General features: G+C 38.7%; 2 protein-coding genes across 10 annotated transcripts in view; one reads left to right on the top strand and one right to left on the bottom strand.

Annotated features, from left to right (window-relative positions):
- Positions 1 to 23,419, bottom strand: part of MED12L (mediator complex subunit 12L) — a 343,992-nt gene that overhangs the window by 137,671 nt on the left and 182,902 nt on the right. The window lies entirely within an intron of this gene.
- On the top strand, positions 2,279 to 3,352 carry GPR87 (G protein-coupled receptor 87). Its single transcript, XM_002814185.4, has one exon. It carries the CDS (start codon positions 2,279 to 2,281, stop codon positions 3,350 to 3,352), a length of 1,074 nt encoding a protein of 357 aa, XP_002814231.3.

The raw sequence follows: 23,419 nt of genomic DNA, 5'->3' as shown, positions 1-23,419 counted from the left end.
GGCTGCTCCTTTTCAGGCTGTGTCCCTCAGCTGGACCCTTTATTCTGATTTAAACTCACATGTCCTCTATTTCCCTAAGAGTTCTATCCCAGGTTAGATGAAAGTGACTGCTAATCATTTAATTGGGTAAATTAATTCAAGAAGACATCTTAACTCAGTTAAAGCCACACATCTTAAGAAGCTCCTAATGTCACCGATACTGATTTGGATCTTATGATGCAAAAACAGCCAGGACTACAACACGTCATTAAATCAAAATAGGCTTGAATGATACTGTACAAGGAAATATTACAAACTGGCAGCAGTAATATAGATGGCTGCTGAATCAGGCATTTTAACTTGTAAAGCTTAGTAATACTATGGGTCTCATAACAGGCTAGTCCAGATATAAATTACTAGCCTGTGAAAGAATAGTTATGCCAGGGAAACCAGTTTTTAAAAACACTCACAGTAAGGAATAAAAGGGAAAGAATTAGGAAGAAGACAAGGTTACTTAAGAAGGGCCTGCACTTAGATGTCAAGCAGCAATTTAGGAATCTGTTTTTGGATTTTAATCAACAAAACTTTCCTGTTTCTCTCCTCAAAGAAGGGAACCAAAACAGACACTAAACTGCCTGTGTGCAGGGCAGTGAGGGCTTAAATTCATGATGTTATCTCTATAACAAAACCATTTCAAAACATAATTATAACTACAGTAAATATTATTAATTACACAGAAGTAAAAATTCAGAAATGATCTTCCTTCTAACCTTACCTCCAAAAGGTGAATCTATAAATTAATTCCATCAGTTCAGGTTCCCCAAAAATAATGATGATAAAATGTGCTTAAATGACCAAGAGATTTACTGGGGAAAATGGCTACCAGGGAAAATGGGGACAAGCAGAAGGCTGGCGCAGCCTTCCAACCACTTGTGGGAGAAAGAAGGAAGGAAGATTGAGTAGGAACAGTGCAGTTTGAAGAAAGTTCAAAGAAAAGGTTTGAAGACTGGTAAGTACTCCTCCAGCCAAAGTCTTTTGTCAGAGAAACCCCTCCTCTTACAAAAACAGGTTTGTCTTGGTGTCCCTGCCATGCTCAGTCACAGGCCAGGAGCAGTCCACGGGAAGCGTGGCAGCAGCAAGAATGTGGTGGTGGATCCATCATGCTCCCCACAGCAGGAGCTGCCTGTCCATCATGCTCCCCACAGTAGGAGACATGAGAGGCCCATGTCCATGGCTGCCACATAAGTCAAATGCTCACGACCCATTTCACTGATTATATGATGCAGTGATATGGTACAGGTCTTTAACAACAGAAACTAAAAATTCCAAAAAAGCAAAAGGTTTAAAAATTCCCACAATAAATACAATAGGTGTAACCTAGCCTTATAAACAAAAAAAAGTATACCAGGTTGCAATTACTTTTAACAAGTTGTCCTCTTTGGCAATAAACTGTAAAACTTAATAAGAATGAGAAAACAAAATCAGCATTTATCACTAGACTATACAAAAACATATTTGTGGATATTCTTGACTATACAAATGCATTTTAATGAAGAATTTACTAGATGACATGTAAATATTTATAATAATCAGCAGTAACTTTATACCAGCCTGCAACTTAAATTCTACTAAGATGAAAACAGATTTCAGAGAATCAGCAAGTCAGATCTGTATCTATCCAGGACTTCTTTCGTCTGTTCACTTTAGAAGACAGTAGATTTTCTTTTTATTTACAAAAAATGCCAAGACATTTTCTTTCTATTCCTATCAATGGTCCCTAAAAGATCTTAAGTACTATAAGAAAGTCATAGGCAAAAAATTCAAAATGACCCACTAGTTTTACAGCTTCTTAATTCTTAACGATTAAACAGCTTAAATCTGAGGCAAGGGAAGGGAAGATATATTCAAAGAGGGTGCCAAAGACTACACTGAAACAATAACCATGTGCTGGCTATTGTATTTTCTTGTTATAGAAAATTTCAATTTTCTGTCCACATTTTGTTGATTCTATTTGTAATGATATCAAACATGGGAGTAAGAACTGGAATAATTTACACTGGTATGTTTATTTTCAAAAGGCTGGCAAAGGGGATCAGAAATGGGACTTTTTACTCAAGGGTCCTGATATGAGGGAGGCAGCGTAGTGAGAGAAAGTCACTAATTCTTTGGCCACTCAAAACATTAACAATGTGCTACCTTGACTCTGTAAATCATTGATGACATCTTTAAGTTCACCTGAAATAACAAAAAGTTGGGTCTGTAAGGGAACCTAGTGGCCTGTGGGCACACTTGCAAAGCAATGAAGTCCTATCTCCCCACTTCTCCTACAGATAACGAGCTGCACGGCCAAGAGAGTCACAATTCAGGCAACAGGAGCGATGGACCAGGAAAGAACACCACCCTTCACAATGAATTTAACACGATTGTCTTGCCGGTGCTTTATCTCATTATATTTGTGGCAAGCATCTTGCTGAATGGTTTAGCAGTGTGGATCTTCTTCCACATTAGGAATAAAACCAGCTTCATATTCTATCTCAAAAACATAGTGGTTGCAGACCTCATAATGACGCTGACATTTCCATTTCGAATAGTCCATGATGCAGGATTTGGACCTTGGTACTTCAAGTTTATTCTCTGCAGATACACTTCAGTTTTGTTTTATGCAAACATGTATACTTCCATCGTGTTCCTTGGGCTGATAAGCATTGATCGCTATCTGAAGGTGGTCAAGCCATTTGGGGACTCTCGGATGTATAGCATTACCTTTACGAAGGTTTTATCTGTTTGTGTTTGGGTGATCATGGCTGTTTTGTCTTTGCCAAACATCATCCTAACAAATGGTCAGCCAACAGAGGACAATGTCCATGACTGCTTGAAACTTAAAAGTCCTTTGGGGGTCAAATGGCATACGGCAGTCACCTATGTGAACAGCTGCTTGTTTGTGGCCGTGCTGGTGATTCTGATCGGATGTTACATAGCCATATCCAGGTACATCCACAAATCCAGCAGGCAATTCGTAAGTCAGTCAAGCCGAAAGCGAAAACATAACCAGAGCATCAGGGTTGTTGTGGCTGTGTTTTTTACCTGCTTTCTACCATATCACTTGTGCAGAATTCCTTTTACTTTTAGTCACTTAGACAGGCTTTTAGATGAATCTGCACATAAAATCCTATATTACTGCAAAGAAATGACACTTTTCTTGTCTGCATGTAATGTGTGCCTGGATCCAATAATTTACTTTTTCATGTGTAGGTCATTTTCAAGAAGACTGTTCAAAAAATCAAATATCAGAACCAGGAGTGAAAGCATCAGATCACTGCAAAGTGTGAGAAGATCAGAAGTTCGCATATATTATGATTATACTGATGTGTAGGCCTTTTATTGTTTGTTGAAATCAATATGTACAAAGTGTAAATAAATGTTTCTTTTCATTATCCTTGCTTGAGCCCATCGAAAATATGAATTCAAAGAACTAAAATGATATGAAATGGGGTCATAATTTGAAAGTAAGGAAAACATTAAAGCATAGCAAAGAGATAAACAAGAGGTAGCGCATGGGTGAATGGCAGGGTTAATGGCTGGAAGTCTGAGGAGCAGAGTGAATGGGCAGAATGAGCCACAGCAATGTCCCTGCACCGTGGCCATCCTCCAGGAAAAGCTGCTGCTCTGAAGCCACTTTTGCAGAGAACAAAAAGTATAGAAAAGAGAATTATATCTATCCTTGAAGTTCAAGGATAGGAAAAGAAAATACTACTTTCCATCTATAAACTAAGATCTTTGGCAATCATCCCCTCATTCTCTGTGTGTGGGGATTTTTTTAAATTATTTTTTTCCTTTACTCAACACTATAGAAATGAAGGTAGAGGGGTGTGTGAGTGTATTTAAGGGCTTCATTTTAGGACCCTCTGTGTCCAGGTCAGAGCTCACCTTCAGGACTCCAAAAGCAAGTAGGAATGAGCTGCGGAAATGCTTCTGCCTCCTCTCCCTGCTTCATGCTTCACCCCCATTCCTGTGATGCTCCTGTGATACTACCTTTCATTCCTCTGGGTAAGAGATTGCCCTCCAGCATCGTAAATGCCTCGTGGGGGATGCATTAACAGAGGAGGAGTGAAGGCGTGTTTGCTGACTAAAAGAAGACGTTATGGTTAACAGTCAAACACATGTGAATAACACAGTACAACACTTCATTTAGAGTCTTGTAAACTGCAAAGTTCTAAGAAGCTCAAATGAGCAAAAATGAGAGCACAAGAATAACTTAGCACAACAATGATTATCATTGTTAGGTACAGGAAAAGAATTCAGGGACTACAAAGAAACTTACTCTAAGTGTCTAGTGTCTTACTCTAAGTCAGTCAGGTTTAGCAGAGAGGTTAATGGCAAAGGGGTTAAAAGGATTATCTGAGGACTTCTATCAAAATATCTGTCCATCAAGATTCCAATTCTATAAATGCAATGGACACTGAAGTGCATGAATTTATATATACCTCAGTTGGTCATTTGCATAGCTATCCCCGCCCCCAATTGTGTGTCACTAGCTAGATTAAGATAGTCATATTTTAGATCAGCTAATTAAGAAAAGGCAATTTGAAAGGCCAATTCTTTTCTCCACCTTCGCCAGAAAGCCACCGGTAAATTACAGCTTCCCTATGTATATATAGAGAAGGAGCAGACCAGCCTGACCAACATGGAGAAACCCCGTCTCTACTAAAAATACAAAATTAGCCGGGCGTGGTGGCGCATGCCTGTAATCCCAGCTACTCGGGAGGGTGCGGCAGGAGAATTGCTTGAACCCGGGAGGTGGAGGTTGCAGTGAGCCGAGATTGTGCCATTGCATTCCAGCTTGGGCAACAAGAGCAAAATTTCATCTCAAAAAAAAGAAAACGGAGCAAGCCGCGCACAGTGGCTCACACCTGTAATCCCAGCACTTACGGAGGCCAAGGTCAGGAGCTAGAGACCAGCCTGACCAACATGGTGAAACCCCCCCGTCTCTACTAAAAATACAAAAATTAGCTGGGCATGGTGGCACACACCTGTAATCCCAGCTACTTAGAAGGCTGAGGCAGGAGAATCTTTTGAACTCCAGATGGGGAGGTTGCAGTGAGCCAAGATCATGCCACTGCACTCCAGCCTGGACAAAAAAGCAAAACTACATCAAAAAACAACAAAAAAAGAAGCAATATTATGGCTGGGAAAATACCTTCAGTACAACACGTCCTATCCTCTTCATCCTCTGTTTCTACCACAGCACAGCTCCCAGTCAATAATCTCAAAAACGATATTATCTACTTTCGTGTTTATATAAGCTATTAAATGTATGACCTCTTTAACAGCATCAACTGGCTCCATTCAGCACTCTGGAGTTTAGCGAGTACTTCTCTATCCCATATCTCATTTAATCCTTTCATTCAGGCCTCAATTCTAAGAGTTCTTTAAAATATCTAAATCCCACTTTAATGTTTCTAAAATTAGACTGCTCTATAGTTACTAGGCATGTTTAATGTGATAGTAGCTTTATTTCTCCTACGTGACATTATTAAATCAATGGAATATCTTCAAACGTAGGCTAAAAACATAGAGATAGATCATCCCTATTTTTTTAAGTCATATGACAAAAACCATCAATATCAAACTGCTTATATTTCATACCAATTCCCACGCTGTGGCATGAAAAATATTTATCCAGGCCAATGAAAAATGAATCATTTACATGAGCTAAATAACATCAATGGGAATAATACATGATGCTAGTGTCAGAAGTTACATAATACTCTATTAATACTGAAGAAAATAATTACATTTGATTGCTTTTTCAAAACTGGCTTTTGGGAATAATCTAAAATTTGAAATCCAAAATTTCTTACTTAGGGCTTTTGGATTACATTCAGTATTTCAGAATCCTCTCAGAAAGCAATAAATAGTGTATTTATTCTTCCTTTTATGCAGAAAAGAAACATATTCAGAGAATTTCCAGAAGGAAATTTTCCATTCTTCATAAAACTGACATTCAGAGAAACTGATCTTGTAGAAAATCTTTCAATATGTGCGTTACTGACTGTTATATTCATTAAACCACTTCATAAACATTTTATCCTCAATTTGAAATTGTATAATAGTATTTTGTTTCTCAACCATCGTTTCAAGAGAATAGTGCCTAGGGGAATGCATAAATTTAAATACACAAGTCAAAATTTTGTGTGTGTGCACACATGCAAACAAGAGAATAAATACAGCTTAAACATAAAAAAATGTAATGACCACCATAAGGAAATGTGATATACTAGAAAAAAACAACAAGAAAACAAGGACAAAATAAAGCGTAGGAACCATTTACATTTTATAAAGACTGTCCCCAGACTAAGCACCACAAGAAGCCAATTATCAATAAATACTAAGCACACGCCATATAAAAAGATACTGTGCTCAGCATGATACATAAAAGAATCTCTGGATACCCCTAAATGACTTCTAAAATTAAATACTTAAGAACAAACATTTTCGATTTTCAACATAATATAAGTATCATAGTAGATGCAGAAATCAGCACAGTCCCCAGTCTTCCATCACCATCTAGTGGTAAAATACACAAAACAAGTGAAGAAAATTCCATTTTTGTCCTATTTACAGCATTTGAATTCACAGTAACACAGCACTTTGCTACAGTTTTCCTTTAAACATCCTTATTAATGCTAATGTATACAAATGTGTATCCTGCAGCTGCCTAGTTCAGTGTGATATGGAAATGCTTGACGAGAATAATTAATGCTGTCAAGAAGTTTTGTTACAGATGTAAAAAAAAAACTAACAAGGCTGTAATAACATGAATTTCATGGGAAAATGCTACAAATAGACTTCTTTCTAAATTAACTTATAGAAAAATTTTAAAAATGTATAATTTATAGTTTTAAAAGTACACAAAATCATCATTAGAATTGAATAGGGACGAGTAAGACTATCAGTGTTAAATAAAATTGTCCATCAATTTATCGAGAAACTCATAAGATTCATTTTGAATGCAACTTTCATTTTGAATACTCTTAAAGTTTTCTTATAAGCCACTATGAAAGGAAATCATCTAAAATTATAAAAAATTTTTTTAAAAAATGTCATCCTTAGAGACACACATCTCTTTTTCTCCTTAGTTGGAAACTCAAGATACAGAATTAAATTGGAAATTCCTTTTATTTCAGTTTAGCCAAACATTTTTAATAAAAGTAAACTGGCCAACTTCTCTTTGAATTATGTTAGAGTACGGTCGGAAGTAGTGGCTCATGCCTGTAATCCTAGCACTTTGGGAGGCCAAGGTGATAACAAGGTCAGGAGCTCAAGACCATCCTGGCCAACATGGTGAAACCCCGTCTCTACTAAAAGAACACAAAAATTAGCCAGGCATGGTGGCATGCACCTGTAATCCCAGTTACTCAGGAGGCTGAAGCAGGAGAATTGCTCGAACCCGGGTGAACCTGGAAGGTGGAGGTTGCAGTGATCCGAGATCGCACCACTGCACTCCAGCCCACGTAACAGAGCAAGACTCTGTCTTTAAAAAAAAAAAAAAAATTATGTTAGAGAATATTCAGTGGTTGTAGTCTGGGCAGACTCCCCAGCAACTTCTAGAATTGAACCATACATCTGATTTAATCAGCCTATGATAAGAATCTGCAAATAGATACTAGGTTCCCCAGGGTCTCCAAGTCTGGGTATAGGTTTAAATGTTACATGCAAGACTTTTCAACATTCTGGACACATTTACATAAATATATACGCAGACAAACACATAGCATGTATAATTGAGGCTGACAAGTTTAGCATAAGGAATGTAAATCAGCCCCTTAACCCATGATAGTTTTTAAACAGTCTTAAAAAGCTATATTCAATGCTTAAGATGGTTACTGCTAGCCTAAAGCAAAATATCTTTCATAACACAGAAAGCCATCTGTCAACTACCCAACGATGAATTACCTCTATGTATTTTGCAAAAAACCTGAACCATATATGTCTTTGAATAGTCTTGACTTCTTCTCAGTATATAACTTATAATACAGAGTGAATATCTTTTTCTATGCCTTATAGAATTGTCATGTTCCTTTGTAAGTATAAGTCAACTTCCAACATTTTATCCTTTGTGCTTTCCACGTCATGAAATATTTCAAAAATTCCTTAATTGTGAAGTTTCTTGTCAGCATCACTTACTCTGGGATAGCTCATCCGTTCACTGTAGATGTCAATAACTCTGCCTTCACTAAGTTCATCTAATAGCATATTATAGAGGTTTAACCTTCCCCTGGTTAGCTATTTCTTTTGTACTTCCATATGCCTGTGATTCAAATTTCACTTCCTATATTATCACTTTTCATTTCTCTCCTGAACTTTCATTTTTGTTGGTATGCCCTCTTTCAAATATCTTTTTGTAAAATGTCATGGAGTTTATTATTGGCAAACAAGGAGGCAACACAACTACACACTTTGCCGCCACCTGTGCATGAACTGAATACCAGATGTGCAGTGACCAATCTCCAACAGACTTTGAAAGAAGTGAGATGATTGGCCACTCCTGTATGTTATTTACACGATGATCTGCAAACTGGAGAGCTATGAATTAAGTTTGTACTTTATCCAACTACTTACAGTTAATATAATGTGGTAACTAAAATTTGGACTGTTGCGGGGAGACTGGTATTATTTAACTAGATCATGATAACTCAAATATATGTCAGAACTGTGAAATCAAGGACTGCTTGCCTGTAAGTGTATATGTAACCATAATCATAATTCAAAGGAAAAACAGAAAGAAAAATATATAATGACATGTAATGTAACATGTAAATGCTTAGACAGAACTATTTGAAATAATGTCATTCATTCATTCAACATCAAGTGGTCAAACGCTTGGATCTATACATTTAATTACGTGAATTTTTAACAGATACAAATATTTGTGACCCAAACACCACTTATATTATTACCATTAGTGATGTGGATCTCCAAAATAAATAATTCTTGACAAGATTCCAAATAAAGTATTTAGTAGATAGTAGCTATATACTTGGAAAAATTAGACTGGTGTCTATTAAACCAGACAAAATACATTTATATGTAAAATAGACTTAAATTATAGGCTCAGATATTGATGAACAAGTTTTTCATCCATGGGAAAGTTAATGGTTCACTCCTATAAGCAGCACGGGACAATTCTTCACTGTGTAAGAATTGTGCCTCATACTTTGCATGCTATAAAGCATTCATAGCCCCAGCCACTGAACACAGGGATAACAAGAAAATATCCTGAAATCAACAAATACTCTCTGTGGCAGTAATACCTACATTGAGAACCCTGATTTGGATTCCTGAGCCATTTGTGGAAAGAGAGAAGAATATGACCAAGGTTGCAAGCAATATAGAAACCCAGATCTCTAGATCCACCAGGTACCAACCAAATTTGGGGAGGGACAGAGTATTAATAAATAAAGGGTAAACTTTTTCTGGGCCGCTTCTATTAATCATAAAAATGGTAAAAAAAAAAAAAAAAAAAAGAAAGAAAGCAATGATTTCTATAAAGTTTATTTAAAAACTTCAATAGATGCCTGCTTTGAAGTTTTGTACAAACGCTATTTGAAAGATAACTGTAGATATATAGATATACCTCCCATAGAAACCCCTAAAGCGGCAAGTTAAAAATAGTGATAATGATCAAATCTTACATAGTGCTCATCAGTCACTGTCCTACATGCTTTACTTTTTAATAAACCTTTAAATCGCCACAAGAACCTTATATAGTAGATGTCCTATTACAGATGAAGAAACCGAGGCACACCTAGCTAGGAAGTGAAGTGATGGTGGCAGGTTTTGAAGCTCCGGGGTCTGACTACAAAGTCCATGCTGTCACCAGGACTGCAACACTTTCTGTCTCCACCCCATCCAAGGAGGCCCCTTACCCTTGAACTCATTTAACAATACCATCATATACCCAGGCCCCTGAACTGAAAATCTGAGTGCCCTCTTTTCTTCATTCCCATTAACAATCTTTTACCAAATCCTGCCACTCCACCCCCCAGAAATAGACAAGGCAGGTCTCTGCCCTGCCTGGCCTGGTACCCACTGTAGCTCAACCCCAGTGGTAGCATGTCTGGTTTCATGGATAAGAAAGGATTTTGAAGGTGGGCAGACCTGGATCCCACCTCTTACTTTGTGCCATCTGAGACAGGAAAAATAAACCAACTGCCATGATTTACACTGATGGCAATACTACTTGAGGTCTTGATTTTTCTGCTCCTTGCCAGTCTTTTGCATACTCTTTTCTAGAACTTTTAACATTGACTGATTATTTTCTAATAACATTAAAATACCTAATGTCTACTGAGCACTCCCTACATACCAGCACCCGACTTGTATTAACCCATTTAATCCCCAAAACAAACCCATAAGGAAGTACTAGCATTGCCCCTAATTAGAGATGAAGAAGTAACTTTCTAAGGCTTGGGTTGAAGCTGGGAAGCCCACTCAACTAAAGCCTGAAAAAACTGATTAATAAGCATAACAGACAATATCTAACTATGAGAACATTAGTTTAAGCCAATCAATCATACACTTTCGATCATTTTATTCCCTGATAATTATAAATTAGAATGGCTCGTGTAATTTATTGTCAAAACCAGGACACTTTTGAGAGTGAAAGTGTTACCTGCTGAGCTGGCACAGCAGGTTTCAACTGGGACTGTGGGAGCAAACAAGAATATATGCCCCTATGTTCACAATACATAGGAAAATATGTCTATGTTAGGATAGCATTACCTAATAAAACAAGCAGCTTAAGGAAAAAGAACTCCATGAATCCAGCCATTTCATCAAGGAGAAGCTCCCCTTCCTGTGAAGCTTCTTCCATGGAGTTAACACAAACTGTGAACCCCTGGATGCTGGATTAGCAGCTATTTAACAAAAATCTCTCATGGATGCTTCCTAGGAGCATGGAGAACAGTTTTCTGAGTTAGTGCCTATTGCTTGAAGTTTTTTGCTTAACACCACAAGAAGAAACACAGCCCATCCAATTTGAATATTTGCTTTTGCTTGCAGAAGGAATAAATAACCTAAATTCTAATTTATATTTTTTCTCTACTCCAAAGCAAAACTATCACAAATCTTTCCTAATACTATGGACTGGTAGGTACAAAATTTATGTTCTGTATTGATTTCAAGAGACCTTTAGAGACAGACACTACATTTGCCTTTCCAAGGCACTGGTCTCCCTGCAGACCACAACTAAATGAAAAGCTAATCAGGAGGTAGAGCCATGTGAGGGCACAGAGTACTCTAACTACAACAGCGGGGTCACAGGAAGTCTGTGATTCTCCTGAGAGAGACTGATGATTGCAAAGCCCAATCAAGTAGAAGGTGGGCTCTGAATAAATCCTCCTATCCTAACCACACACCATCATACAACTCACCTCTCTTAGTTCATTCCTGCTGCTGTAACAAAATACTTTAAACTGGGTAATTTATAAACAACAGAAATGTCTTGCTCACAGTCCTGAAAGCTGGGAAGTCCAAGATCAAGGAGCCAACGGATTCCATGTGAGGTGAGGACCTATTCCTCATGGATGGTACCCTGTGTCCTTACATGGCAGAAGGTCAAAGGGCCTCTTTTATACAACCACTGATCCCATTCACAAGGGCTCTACCCTCATGGCCTAGTCACCTCCCAAAGGCCCCACCTCTTAATACCAACACATTGGGGATTAGATTTCAACACGTTTTTTTCTTTTATTATTTTTTTATTTCAATAGGTTTTTGGGGAACAGGTGGTGCTTGGTTACATGGAGAAGTTCTTTAGTGGTGATTTTTGAGATTTTGGTGCACCCAATCTCACCCAAGCAGTGTACAATGTACCCAATGTGTAGTCTTTTATCCCTGGCTCCCCTCCCATCCTTTCCCGAGTCCCCAAAGTCCACTGTATTATTATTTTTATTTTTTCTTTGAGACAGAGTCTCACTCTGTCACCCAGGCTGGAGTGCAGTGGTGCCATCTCTGCTCACTGCAAGCTCCGCCTCCTGGGTTCACGCCATTCTCCTCCTGCCTCAGCCTCCCGAGTAGCTGGGACTACAGGCACCCACCACCATGCCCAGCTAATTTTTTGTATTTTTTAGTAGAGACAGGATTTCACCGTGTTAGCCAGGATGGTCTTGATCTCCTGACCTCGTGATCTGCCCGCCTCAGCCTCCCAAAGTGCTGGGATTACAGGCATGAGCCACCATGTCCGGCCAGTCCACTGTATTATTCTTATGCCTTTGTATCCTCATAGCTAAGCTCCCACTTATAAGTGAGAACATATGCTTGGTTTTCCATTCCTAAGTTACTTCATTAAGAATAATGATCTCTAACTCCATCCAGGTTACTGCAAATGCCATTAATTTGTTTCTTTTTATCAACACATAAATATTAGAGGGACACAAACATTCAGACCATAGCACCACCTCATGACCACTGAGAATTAGACAAGGGTAACCAGCACAGCTGTTCCTTAAATGGCTCACTCAAAGACTAAATATAAAATTTTGGGCTGGGCACAGTGGCTCACGCCGGTAATCCCAGCACTTTGGGAGGTCAAGGTGGGTGGATCACCTGAAGTCGGGAGTTCGAGACCAGCCTGACCAACTAGAGAAACCCTGTCGCTACTAAAAATACAAAATTAGCCAGGTGTGGTGGTGCATGCCTGTAATCCCAGCTACTTGGGAGGCTGAGGCAGGAGAATCGCTTAAACCTGGGAGGCAGAGGTTGTGGTGAGCCGAGATCATGCCATTGCACTCCAGCCTGGGCAACAAGGGCGAAAACTCTGTCTCAAAACAAACAAACAAACAAACAAACAAAATTTGGCCTCACTGATTCTTCATTCTGATTAAACTAACTGGTCCATACATAATAGCCTAAGAATAACTGTTGTGCTCAAATTATTAATTATAAAGATATGCAGCTCTCTACAGCATTAATTGTCTAAAACCACAATTCTAGTCAGGCCACCAAGGAAATTAAATTACCAAGATAACCACACAACCCTCCCACAACCCAGAACTAAAAATAAGTGTGCTTAGCTAAAATCATTTGCTGGGCAGAGATGACTGATCTACATAATTTCAGGTGTGGCTTATTCTTTGGGTAGAAAACAAACAAACAAACAAAACTCTACATGTGATCACCCATAGCACTTCCTTTGATTTCAGTTAACCTTCAGTCAAGTTCCCTGAAAAGTCAACACCACAAATCTTTCCTTAAACTTGCTGAGGCCATGCTCCTCCCACACATCGTGGCAGGATGACAAGCAGCACTGTTTATCAGAACAACTGTGGGAAAGTTTATCTGACAAAAACGAAGTATGTTCCTACATTCGTTAAGTTTCATTCCAGCTCACTCAGTGACTTCCCAAGGCCTGTTTTCCTAACTTGTTCTATCACTGTATTAAAAAGCTGAGCAGTTAGGGTACTGAGTAAATAAACTGTCTGATAAAGCGGTATGTCATCCTCTTAGTTACCTGTCCTAAGTTGAATCATTATGCAGGTCAGGGATTCAGACATCTACAAAAGGGATTCAAAAGTGTACACCTACAAGTGATTAGATGATTTAATACACTTGAGATAATATTATTTAAAATATTCATAGTCATTGTTCTCAGATAATTTCCATTTATCTCATTTATCTTTACTTGCAGAACCATAGCACAGAGTTGGAGAATATTCTCTGTCTTCCCCATATTTTGGTTACAGATATTCAATTAACAAATACTTCTGAGTGCGTACTATGGTAGTGAACACCACGGGTACAAAACAAAGCCAGCAAGGACGGCTAGGCATGATACAGAAACACAGGCCACATCAGAAGAATAATGACAACACTGAGGTATTAGGGACATGTCCAAAGACGTGGTGAGTCTTGCAAGCAAATGGAAACAAAAGGAAGATAATGAGAGATGACACATTTGTGAGACCTCAAGGTGAAAAAGAAAATGCTTTCCTCTGCTTCCTCAGCATCTTTCCAAAAAAAATACTGAAAAGAGAAAATACATATACAAAAGTTTTTGTTTTTGTAACAAAGTTCTAAATTCTGATTCTTTGCTAACATCAACCGAGATTCAGTCCTTCTGATTTTCAAGATTTAAACCCAATCTAATGCGAGCAATACAGAAAATCTGTTTGCACACTTCAACTAATTGGGATTAGACAATCAACCATGACTCAATGTTAGTATCCATACCAAAGTGAGGTTTTGTGAACTGCCTATAATATATGTACAAACTGCACCTATTAATTTTTGTAAAACTGTTACTTCTTTCAATCTACCAGAAGGGGGTGATATTGTACCAGGCATTTGTTTCTCCACTGTAATTCTCAGATGAAAGCAAGTGCACAATTGCCAATGAAGTCCCATGTCCTGTCATTCATTGCAAGAGGTTTAACAAAAAGGCATTATTTTATAATGCGGTGACTTATATCACATTTTAATGATATAATTTCTGCCCCCTTTCTCCACTACTCTAAATCAACAAGCTGGTAGAACTGAATGCCTCACATAGAGAAACATAAAAAGCCATGTCTGCATTCAATGTTTCCCTATCAGATTACATTTTTTCAAAACACTTTTTCAATTATTTTACTACAAAGCTCAAAAACTTTACAGCACACTAAATTAGGAAGTCCTGAGCATGACATTTTGGATCCCCCACATTACGCGCTGCTCCACCTTTGCTGGCTTTCCTAACATTAAACCTCGGCTCACATCATTCTTTTAATACAGTACTAAGTTGACTTTCACCCCCATTCTACAAGTAAAAGAGCCATCCAACAAGAAGCATTTTGGATGCCAGTTCCTTCAGAGATCCTATAGAGGACAATTTCCAAATATGCTTCCTTTAAATATCCTTGCACACTGTACTTTCATAAAATGTTTACACCGGGCCTTTACTAAAATCCTCTGTATTCTTATGTCAACATCTTTCTCAACATCCAGTGGAATGCTTTTGGCAGCCATGCCCCCCAACACATACAAAACACACACAATTATAAATAACTTGCCAGCAAAAAAAAAAAAAAAAAACTAAAAAAAACTAAATTATATAACCCAGCAAATATCTGCTATGGTTAAAATAAATTCACTGAAAATGTTCATATTTATCTGAAAATCCATCAATAGGTACTGATTAAACAAATTATGGAATACTACAAAGCTACGAAAAAGAATAAGGTCTATACAGGGCTCACATGAACAAGTCTCCAAGGGAGCAAGCGGGGACGAGGCCGGGTGTGCTGGTGTCTTATTCACTATGCTCAATAAAGCAACCAGGGAAAGGCAGGGGAAGGGCAGTAACAATGAAGTTGTCTCCATACTTACTTTAAAGAAAAATGATTTCAAAAGACATATGCTAACAACTATGCATAGCTGAATTCTGGGGTAAGGAGCAAAATAGGACATTTATGGAATCAAAATGTAAGCCAGTCAGTTATTTATGCGCAGTTGATGACGGGCTGGATAGAAACTGACTGGAAACAGTTACAGACATATTTGGGGATTACGTGTGTTAAACTCATTCTATTTGTAGTATAAATACACAAGGGATGTTTATATATAACCAGTCCTATTACTAATAAGGCAGAGTCCTGCCTGGAAATGGTATTGGAGAATGTGTGAGCACGTGGGGTGGGCTAGGGGTGGTTGTCATATCAGGGTTATGCTAAGGGCTCTGAGAAAAAGATTAGTCAGGAGGAAATCACAGTACTTTAATCTTAGGATTCCACAAAAGGAAATGGGAATTCAGAACTATTTAGCATAAATCAAAACACCACAGATAAAAGGAAAATATTGACTATTTTAGATTTTGTTTTTTAAAAGATTCTTGCACACAAGGACCAGGCCCTCTATTATTTTAATTATAATGTCGTTATTGGCTATGTTGTATTATGCCTGGTGCCTAGTGTTGAAAAGAGTCATTACCTACGTTGCTAAAAGTCATAATAAAATATCTTTTTATTTTTTATTTATTTTTTTGAGACAGAGTCTCACTCTGTTGCCCAGGCTGAAGTACAGTGGCGCAATCTCAGCTCACTGCAACCTCCACCTCCCGGGTTCAAGTGATTCTCCTGCCTCAGCCTCCTGAGCAGCTGGGATCACAGGCGAACTCCACCATGCCCAGCTAACTTTTTTTTTTTTTTTTTTTTTGTATTTTTGGTAGAGATAGGGTTTCACCATGTTGGTCAGGCTGGTCTGGAGCTCCTGACCTTGTGACCTGCCTGCCTCGGCCTCCCAAAGTGCTGAGATTACAGGCGTGAGCTACTGCTCCCAGCCTAAAATATCTAATTTCAAAAATATATGAAGATAGAATAAATATTGTTTGTCAGGCTAAAATATTTTTTCAAACATTAATACTTACTTCCAATTCTAATAAAGGAAAATGTGTACAAGCTAAACTGTGATTTAAGCATATCCACAAAATGTACAGCACAACCTAAAGACTACTTCAAAGTCCAGTCCTGCCACTTTCTAGCTTAAACAACTGTTAGTTAAATTTTCTGAGGCTCTATTTTCTTACTTGTAAAAAAAAAAAAAGGAATAGTTACTTCTCCAAGGGTTGCCAGGTGTTTTGGCTGTGAAAGGATCTAGTAGGGACAGAGTACGCTTCAATCAAGTGTATCAGTATGTGCATTTGAGACGATCCAATCTTTCCAGATGAGCTTTCCTTTCAAGTGCCTGGCTGTCTGCCCCCTCCCCACCCCTCACCATCCTTGTCCTGCCACATGCCAATAAAACCACAGAACAGAGGTCACAAGCTGACTGCTCACAAGCCCAATACAGTGCACAGTCAGGTTTTGTTTTAGCCCACAGGGTATCAGGTCTACACTGGTTTGTAAGGTATTCAATTTAGACACCAACAAATGAAATCAGAGCAGACATATAAAGGCAGTAGCAGTGCACAGGCTCCAGGCTCTGCCCAGCTCCAGCGACCTGACGTAACATCTCCATGCCTCAGTTTCCTTGTCTATTAAGAAAAAGGTGGGGAAGTAGTAGACAGCCCTACTTTACTCATGGGGTCATTGTGAGTAATCAAGTTAAAACACACAGAGTGTTTAGAACAGTACATGCAAATAAGCGTTTAATGTTCTGAAGACACTGGCTCATCCCAAGATGAGGCCCATGACTCTGGCAAGCTTCCAGACACAACTGACCCCCTGGGTGGGCCCTTTAGCTCTCCATTTCTCCATGATTCCTCTACTCCCAAGTGTCTTACATAGAGTCCAACCCATTTGTACCACCTGCCACGAGGGGACCACCTGTAGGGCTATCCTTTTGGCCTTGGACTTTGCAACTCCTGGCATTAAGAGGAAAGCAAGCAGCTCCAGTCAAAGAAATTATCATGTTCTCCCCAGTCATACTCAATAACATGTATGTGGAACACCCCACGGGGAAGTCAAGAAGCACAAAAGGGACCTGGAACAATTAATGGGTGTTTTTGAGACTGTCAGAGTAAACAGCATCTCCTACAATAAATCAGGGAAGTCTTGAGAGTTGCAGCTTAGAGATACTGTTTATGCCAAATCATCAATTTAATCAGCAAAATGCTTACATCTGGAGGACTCTGCACTGCGTCCTGGTAATAACCAGGCTCTAGCAGCTCCTCCTCACGTCCACTTGTCCTTAAGTTTATTTACCTACCAGATCTCACTGCAACTGAAGCTAACAAGCCTCTCTATGCACATCAGTATTCTTAGCCCCTCAATGAAAGCATCAGTGAGGACTATTGGGGCCCTCTGGGGGTCTGAAGAAGAGTCCCTCTGGCAGGGAGAAATGGGGAACTTCTCTAAACAAGCTCTGTGTCTCATAGGTCTTTGCCAAGGATCAATAGTGACTAGTAAGTCTGTGAGACAGAAAGTAAGAAAATACTCTTCATGAGGGAAGTAACTGTTTGGGTATGCGTCAGTCACTACTCCATCTCCAATGTCCAGAACACTGCCTCCTACATAGCAAGTACATATAAAGCAACTAGAATAGTAACTGGCATGTCATAAGCCAGTTATAATTATTATAACTGTAAATGTATAGTTATGTTTTTAAGGCAAGCTGAACTTTACTAGTTGTTACCCATAATTTGGCAATGGAACAGCCTAAGTAAATACACTTAAAATGCAGGAGCCTTATAAAATAAGCTTTTCAGCCCCTTGTCTTCTTTCTTTCTGGTTCTGAGTTACACACTTTGAAGAGGACTTTGTAGCCATCTTCTGAGAACTTCCAAGTCTAACGGCACTAATAGTCAATGGGAAAGACAGTGGAGCACTGCAGGACATCACCAATTATATTACAGAGCCTGAAAGGAACTAAAAATATGAAGACTTTCAAAATAGTAACACAGCACAAACACCAAAATGTTAACACACAAGGAGTTTATCTGAAGTCCTACTTGTGATCTATTTATCAGTAATGTTCAAATATGGGAAAATTAATGTGGGAAAAATGACAATGCAATACCTCTTATCTAGAATATGTCGACATTGGTGTCAAAATACTTCTTTATTCTGTTAATTCCACATTTCCAGGTAGCTCCAACTACCCCTCTCTGCATGTTATACTGTGAAGCTGCTGACAATTTTCTGAGGGTACTTCAGAAAGAACCATATCTTACACATCAGTTCTCCACCTCATACCACATGTCGAATTTGACAATGGCAAAGGTTAGAAAAGAAAACAGGTTGTTGCCTGGCTGTGCATCAGATGATGTAGGGATGTGGGGAAAAGTAGGAGGAGAAATAAAAAAGCAGGACTGTTTTTGCATTACTGGAGGAAAGGAACTAGCTCAGAAGTCAGCCTGACACCCACAGAGATTAAAACGTCTCTTCCTTCCTCTTTGTTTCCACGTCCCAGTCTTCAGTAAATTCTATCTGACCACAGTAGCAGAGGGACCCACTATCTTGTGGTTTCTGTCAAGTTCCTGATTTTCATCTGTAGTTGAAGATGAGCAAGAACTCTGTAACAGTGTTACCTTGGAGCCTACACTGAGAGGTATTTCAAAATGAGTGAAGCGTGACTCTCACAGATGAAGGCCTAGATGCAGGTAAGAAAACAGCTTTTCCATGAAATGACTTGCATGTATGTGAATGGTGCATGGAAACAGAAAAGATTTCTGAGCTGGGCAGCAACAAAGCTGAGGAACACTGAACCATTGCCACTCACATTTTTCTCAGTAGGTTACTTTTTGTTTGACAACTATAATTGGTATATTAATATATTTCCCCATGCTAATATGGGGATCCAATACTGAAATATTATCATTTATGATTTAGGATTTCCAATCGTGGCTGTCAAAATATATCTGTGATGAAGAGATATCAAAGAAAATGTTTAAAATGTATTCATCCAGGACAAACATTTCAAAAGCTCGTAAATGTGTATTAAAATTGCTTCTCAAAACTACAAAATCGATTAGCATAATACTTGTCAGTATGTTTTTGTTTGCAATTGCACATGTGTACAGATATACAGTTGCATTTACTTGTACATACACTTATATAGGTAAAAGTTTTTATCTTTGTCATTATTAGGATAAGTTAACCCCATTAACACCTACTAAAATAAAATGCCTTTAAATTGTAAATCACAAAAATATCTGTCCTATGCACAGCAAATATTTGAGTTCATATGCTACTTATTTATAGTCTATGACTAATCAACTAAATTACTTACAATTATTTAAACATTATAAATTAAATTACATTCAGGAGAATTAGCACAGACCCACAATGTCAGCTTATTCAACCAAGCCCATGCAATCCATCTTGTCTACATATACTTTTGTTAACCAAGGACAATCAATCCTACGGAGAAAATGAATCAAAGATCACACTAGTAAAAAAATAGTTTGCATATTCATCTTTCTAAAACATACAAACTTGATACTCAGTTTTAGCACTAAAAAAACCTAGCTATTAAGTTAAAAAGAAAACAATGCACTCAGAAAATACCAAAATGGCATATTTTATTGATTTGTAAACATGCAATGAATTTTATATTTCGGTAAAATTTATGAATACTATATATACAAACACGCATACAATTGTCTGCACATAATTAACACATTGGTATATATGAATGAACTCTATATTGTCATGTCTGGAAAAAAAAAAAACAGGGAGGCCAGGCATGGTGGCTCACACCTGTAATCCCAGCACTTTGTGAGGCCAAGGTGAGTGGATCATTTGAGGTCAGGAGTTCGAGACCAGCCTGGCCAACATGGTGAAACCCCCTACCTCCACTAAAAATACAAAAATTAGCTGGGCGATAGTGGTGCATGCCTGTAATCCCAGCTACTCAGGAGGCTGAGGCAGGAGAATCGCTTGAGTCTGGGAGGCAGAGGTTGTGGTGAGCTGAGATCGGGCCACTGCACTCCAGTCTGGGCGAGAGAGTGAGACCCTACCTCAAAAAAAAAAAAAAAAAAAAACCCAGAAAAAGTAAAAACAGTGGGGAGATTCCAAGGTACTCAAAGCATGAAGACACAGGGGAAGTGGGCAGGGTGCAGAGAAAGAAGTATAATTTCCTTAAGTGTTACGGTGCCCACTTCACAGTTGAAGCAGGTAGAGAAGGTGTGACCCTCCTGAGCAAGGCCACCTATGATGCTTCTAAAGTGCTGAACAGAAGAAGAATACTGTTCCCTAGAAGAACGTTCACTTTATAAAGTGCTTCTGAGTGAATTTAGATGTTGAGGCTTCCCTAAGCCTAAAGCTCTAAGAACTCAGAAGTCATCAGGTTTATTCCATTTGGCCCCAGGATATCCTTAGAAGTTAGGTCGGTCACAAGTGAGCTGTTTCAGCCTCCCAGTGTGAGCAGTCTCTAGAACACCAAAAACAGACCAGTCCAGGAGGTAGGTTGACACCAACACAAGCATATTCTGCCATTGTCATGAGCATCCTCACCTGCAGAAGGTTGTCTAGTGGAGGATGATGGACAATAAGGAGAGTTTCCTTTAACTGAAAATTATATCAGTACAAGAGTGCCAAGTTTGTTTGGGTAGAGCAGTGGATCTCAAAGTGTAGATACTATACCAGCTGAATCAACATCACCAGTGAGCTTGTCAGACATGCAAATTATTGACCCCAAACCTACAGAATCAGAAAGAATGGGGGTGGAGCCCAGCAATCTCTTTTAACAAGCCCTCCAGGTAATTTTGTTGCACATTCAGTTTTGGGTGACCCCAGGTCCTGGGACAGATCCAGTTTTCACCTGTTGTCTGGGCATAATTGAAAATAGTGCCTCCTTTCTATCTCAAAAGTGTCCTTGATTGTATAATAAATTAATTATGATCATCAATATGATCACCCTGCCAGTTCATACTGGATGCTAAGAAGGCATTTCGTTGGCCAGATGCTGTCTACTACTTAGGATTTCAAATTAGCTTCAAGTCTGGTGCTACACCCATAGCCTCCCCACCATCACCCCGCAATACTAAAAGATGCATTGCCTCCTAAAAGTCTGAGCAGCACAGCTAGATAAATCAACTTCAGTACAAATATCCTATCTTGATGAGAAAAAATACCTACAACCAAACTATGTAAAATCTATTTTAAATTCCCAGCTTCCTAAGTAGCAAGAGAATCAGGTCTCCAAAACCCTCTTTACTAAATTTTCTGGTTCTTCCTTACAGGGAATTTTCTTTTCCTCCCTAGCACCCTTAAAAAGGATAAATCTAGTAATTAATGATGCTATTTTTATAGTAATCATTTGGTTACATTAATTCACTGAAACACCAAGTTTACCACAGCAAAGCTTCTCAATCCACCTGTTCTTCAAAGTCAAAGTGAAATACTGGTCATATGCTTTTAGATCTGATTAGATTCCTTTGAAATTTTTGTCTTTACTCAGTATAAATTAAATTGCTAGCTTTTTATTTTTCACTGAAACCTCCCATCTGTTGTTTTTGAAAAGCATCAAAGGCCTTAGATATCATGTTCTGACCCCTCATCATTCAAATAAGAGGACAGCCAGGGACGGGTGCTGGCTTCTATCCAATTATATGACATCTGCTGTTGAGGTTAAGATATCAAAGAAAAGAGGAAAAGATCAGTTAGTTGGCTTCTGAGGTTGGCCCAAAGCGATCTGTACATTTGTGGTGTGATCACTTGGAAAAAAAAATCTGATCCTCGAAACTTTCCAGGATCATACACACGCACTTATTTTCATCACATCACTCACAGCCTCTAGACTCTAGGAGCCATTTATACCAAGCAGATGGGAAATGTGCCACCTTCTATGGTGGGAGAGATACCTGGCTGGAAAGAACTCACCTGTTGCTGATGCAGTCTTCCCAGTGAGTCCAGCCCTAAGGTCAAAGGTTGGTAGAAGAGCTCATAAAAGGCTTCATCTAAGAACATTTCCATCCTGCTACAGATGATGAATGAAAACCCCTTCTCATTCTAGGGATATTTTGGTCATTTATTCATTCAACACTGATTCCTTACAATGAGGCAGCCAACATTCTAGGATGGTAGAGATGGTGTGATGAAAAGGTTCTGGGCCTCTGGTGGCTTACATTCTAACAGACATATCCACAAACCTTAACATCATCACTCCTAGGAATTGATAGTCATTCAATTATGACAACAATCTTTGGGCATATTATAAGATTACATTTTTATTTCCTTAATGGGGATTTGGAGACAATTCTAATCTCATCAGAAGTCATTTACTTACTAGATCCAAATCCCTAACCTTAATCCAGCTGGGAGCTGATAGCCCTGCATGTACAGATGGCAAAAACAGAATATGAAAAATGACACTTAGTTCAGTTAAATGTCCTAGGAGGTGGCCTTCAGTGTTGAATGTTCTTTCTCTCCTGGCCCCCAAAACTGCCTACCTATGTTTCTGCACAAGGATTTCACTGCCTCTTTCCCCACTATAAATATGCCTATAAGCACTACCTTTATAGAAGTGAAAAAAGGAAGAGGGAGGATATGGTCTGAGATAAAAAGAAAACCTAAGATGTCAGACCAGCTGTCCCTGTTATCACTGAGTTTGATACACAGCAGCTGTCCTTATAACTGGTACCACTGAGGCAAGTTAGTTAAGGAAAAATACAGGTTAACCAAAATAACGGGTTAAGTAGGAATTATTTTTAGAAACTTTAAATACATTATTTTAATTTGAAATACAAAGTGCACATTCATTGCTTAATCTTTTGGTTTTGTGGCAGCGAGGCCTTTTTTCTGAGTATGGGTTGATTCATTAGATATCTGCACCAATTTTCTTTCATGAGCCACGACTTTAGCACACTGCCAATCAAATCCAGTTTCTCAGTTTAGTTCAAGTAGTGTGAGAACTTTAAAATGCTTTAGAAGCCACATGATTTAAAAAATCCAGACCCAGTCCTAGACTTCAAAGTCCCTCAAAAGAACAGACTCTGTCTTAGCCTCATAACACAGTGAAGTTT

The sequence above is a fragment of the Pongo abelii genome, chromosome 2, assembly GCF_028885655.2.
Source record: "Pongo abelii isolate AG06213 chromosome 2, NHGRI_mPonAbe1-v2.0_pri, whole genome shotgun sequence".
Lineage (NCBI taxonomy): Eukaryota > Metazoa > Chordata > Mammalia > Primates > Hominidae > Pongo > Pongo abelii.
Note: the sequence above shows the minus strand (reverse complement) of the source record. Positions and strands in the feature narration are given on the sequence as shown.

What these genes read in the sequence shown, in the direction of transcription:
- GPR87 (XM_002814185.4), top strand. Translation starts at nt 2,279, where the DNA reads ATGAAGTCCTATCTCCCCACTTCTCCTACAGATAACGAGCTGCACGGC.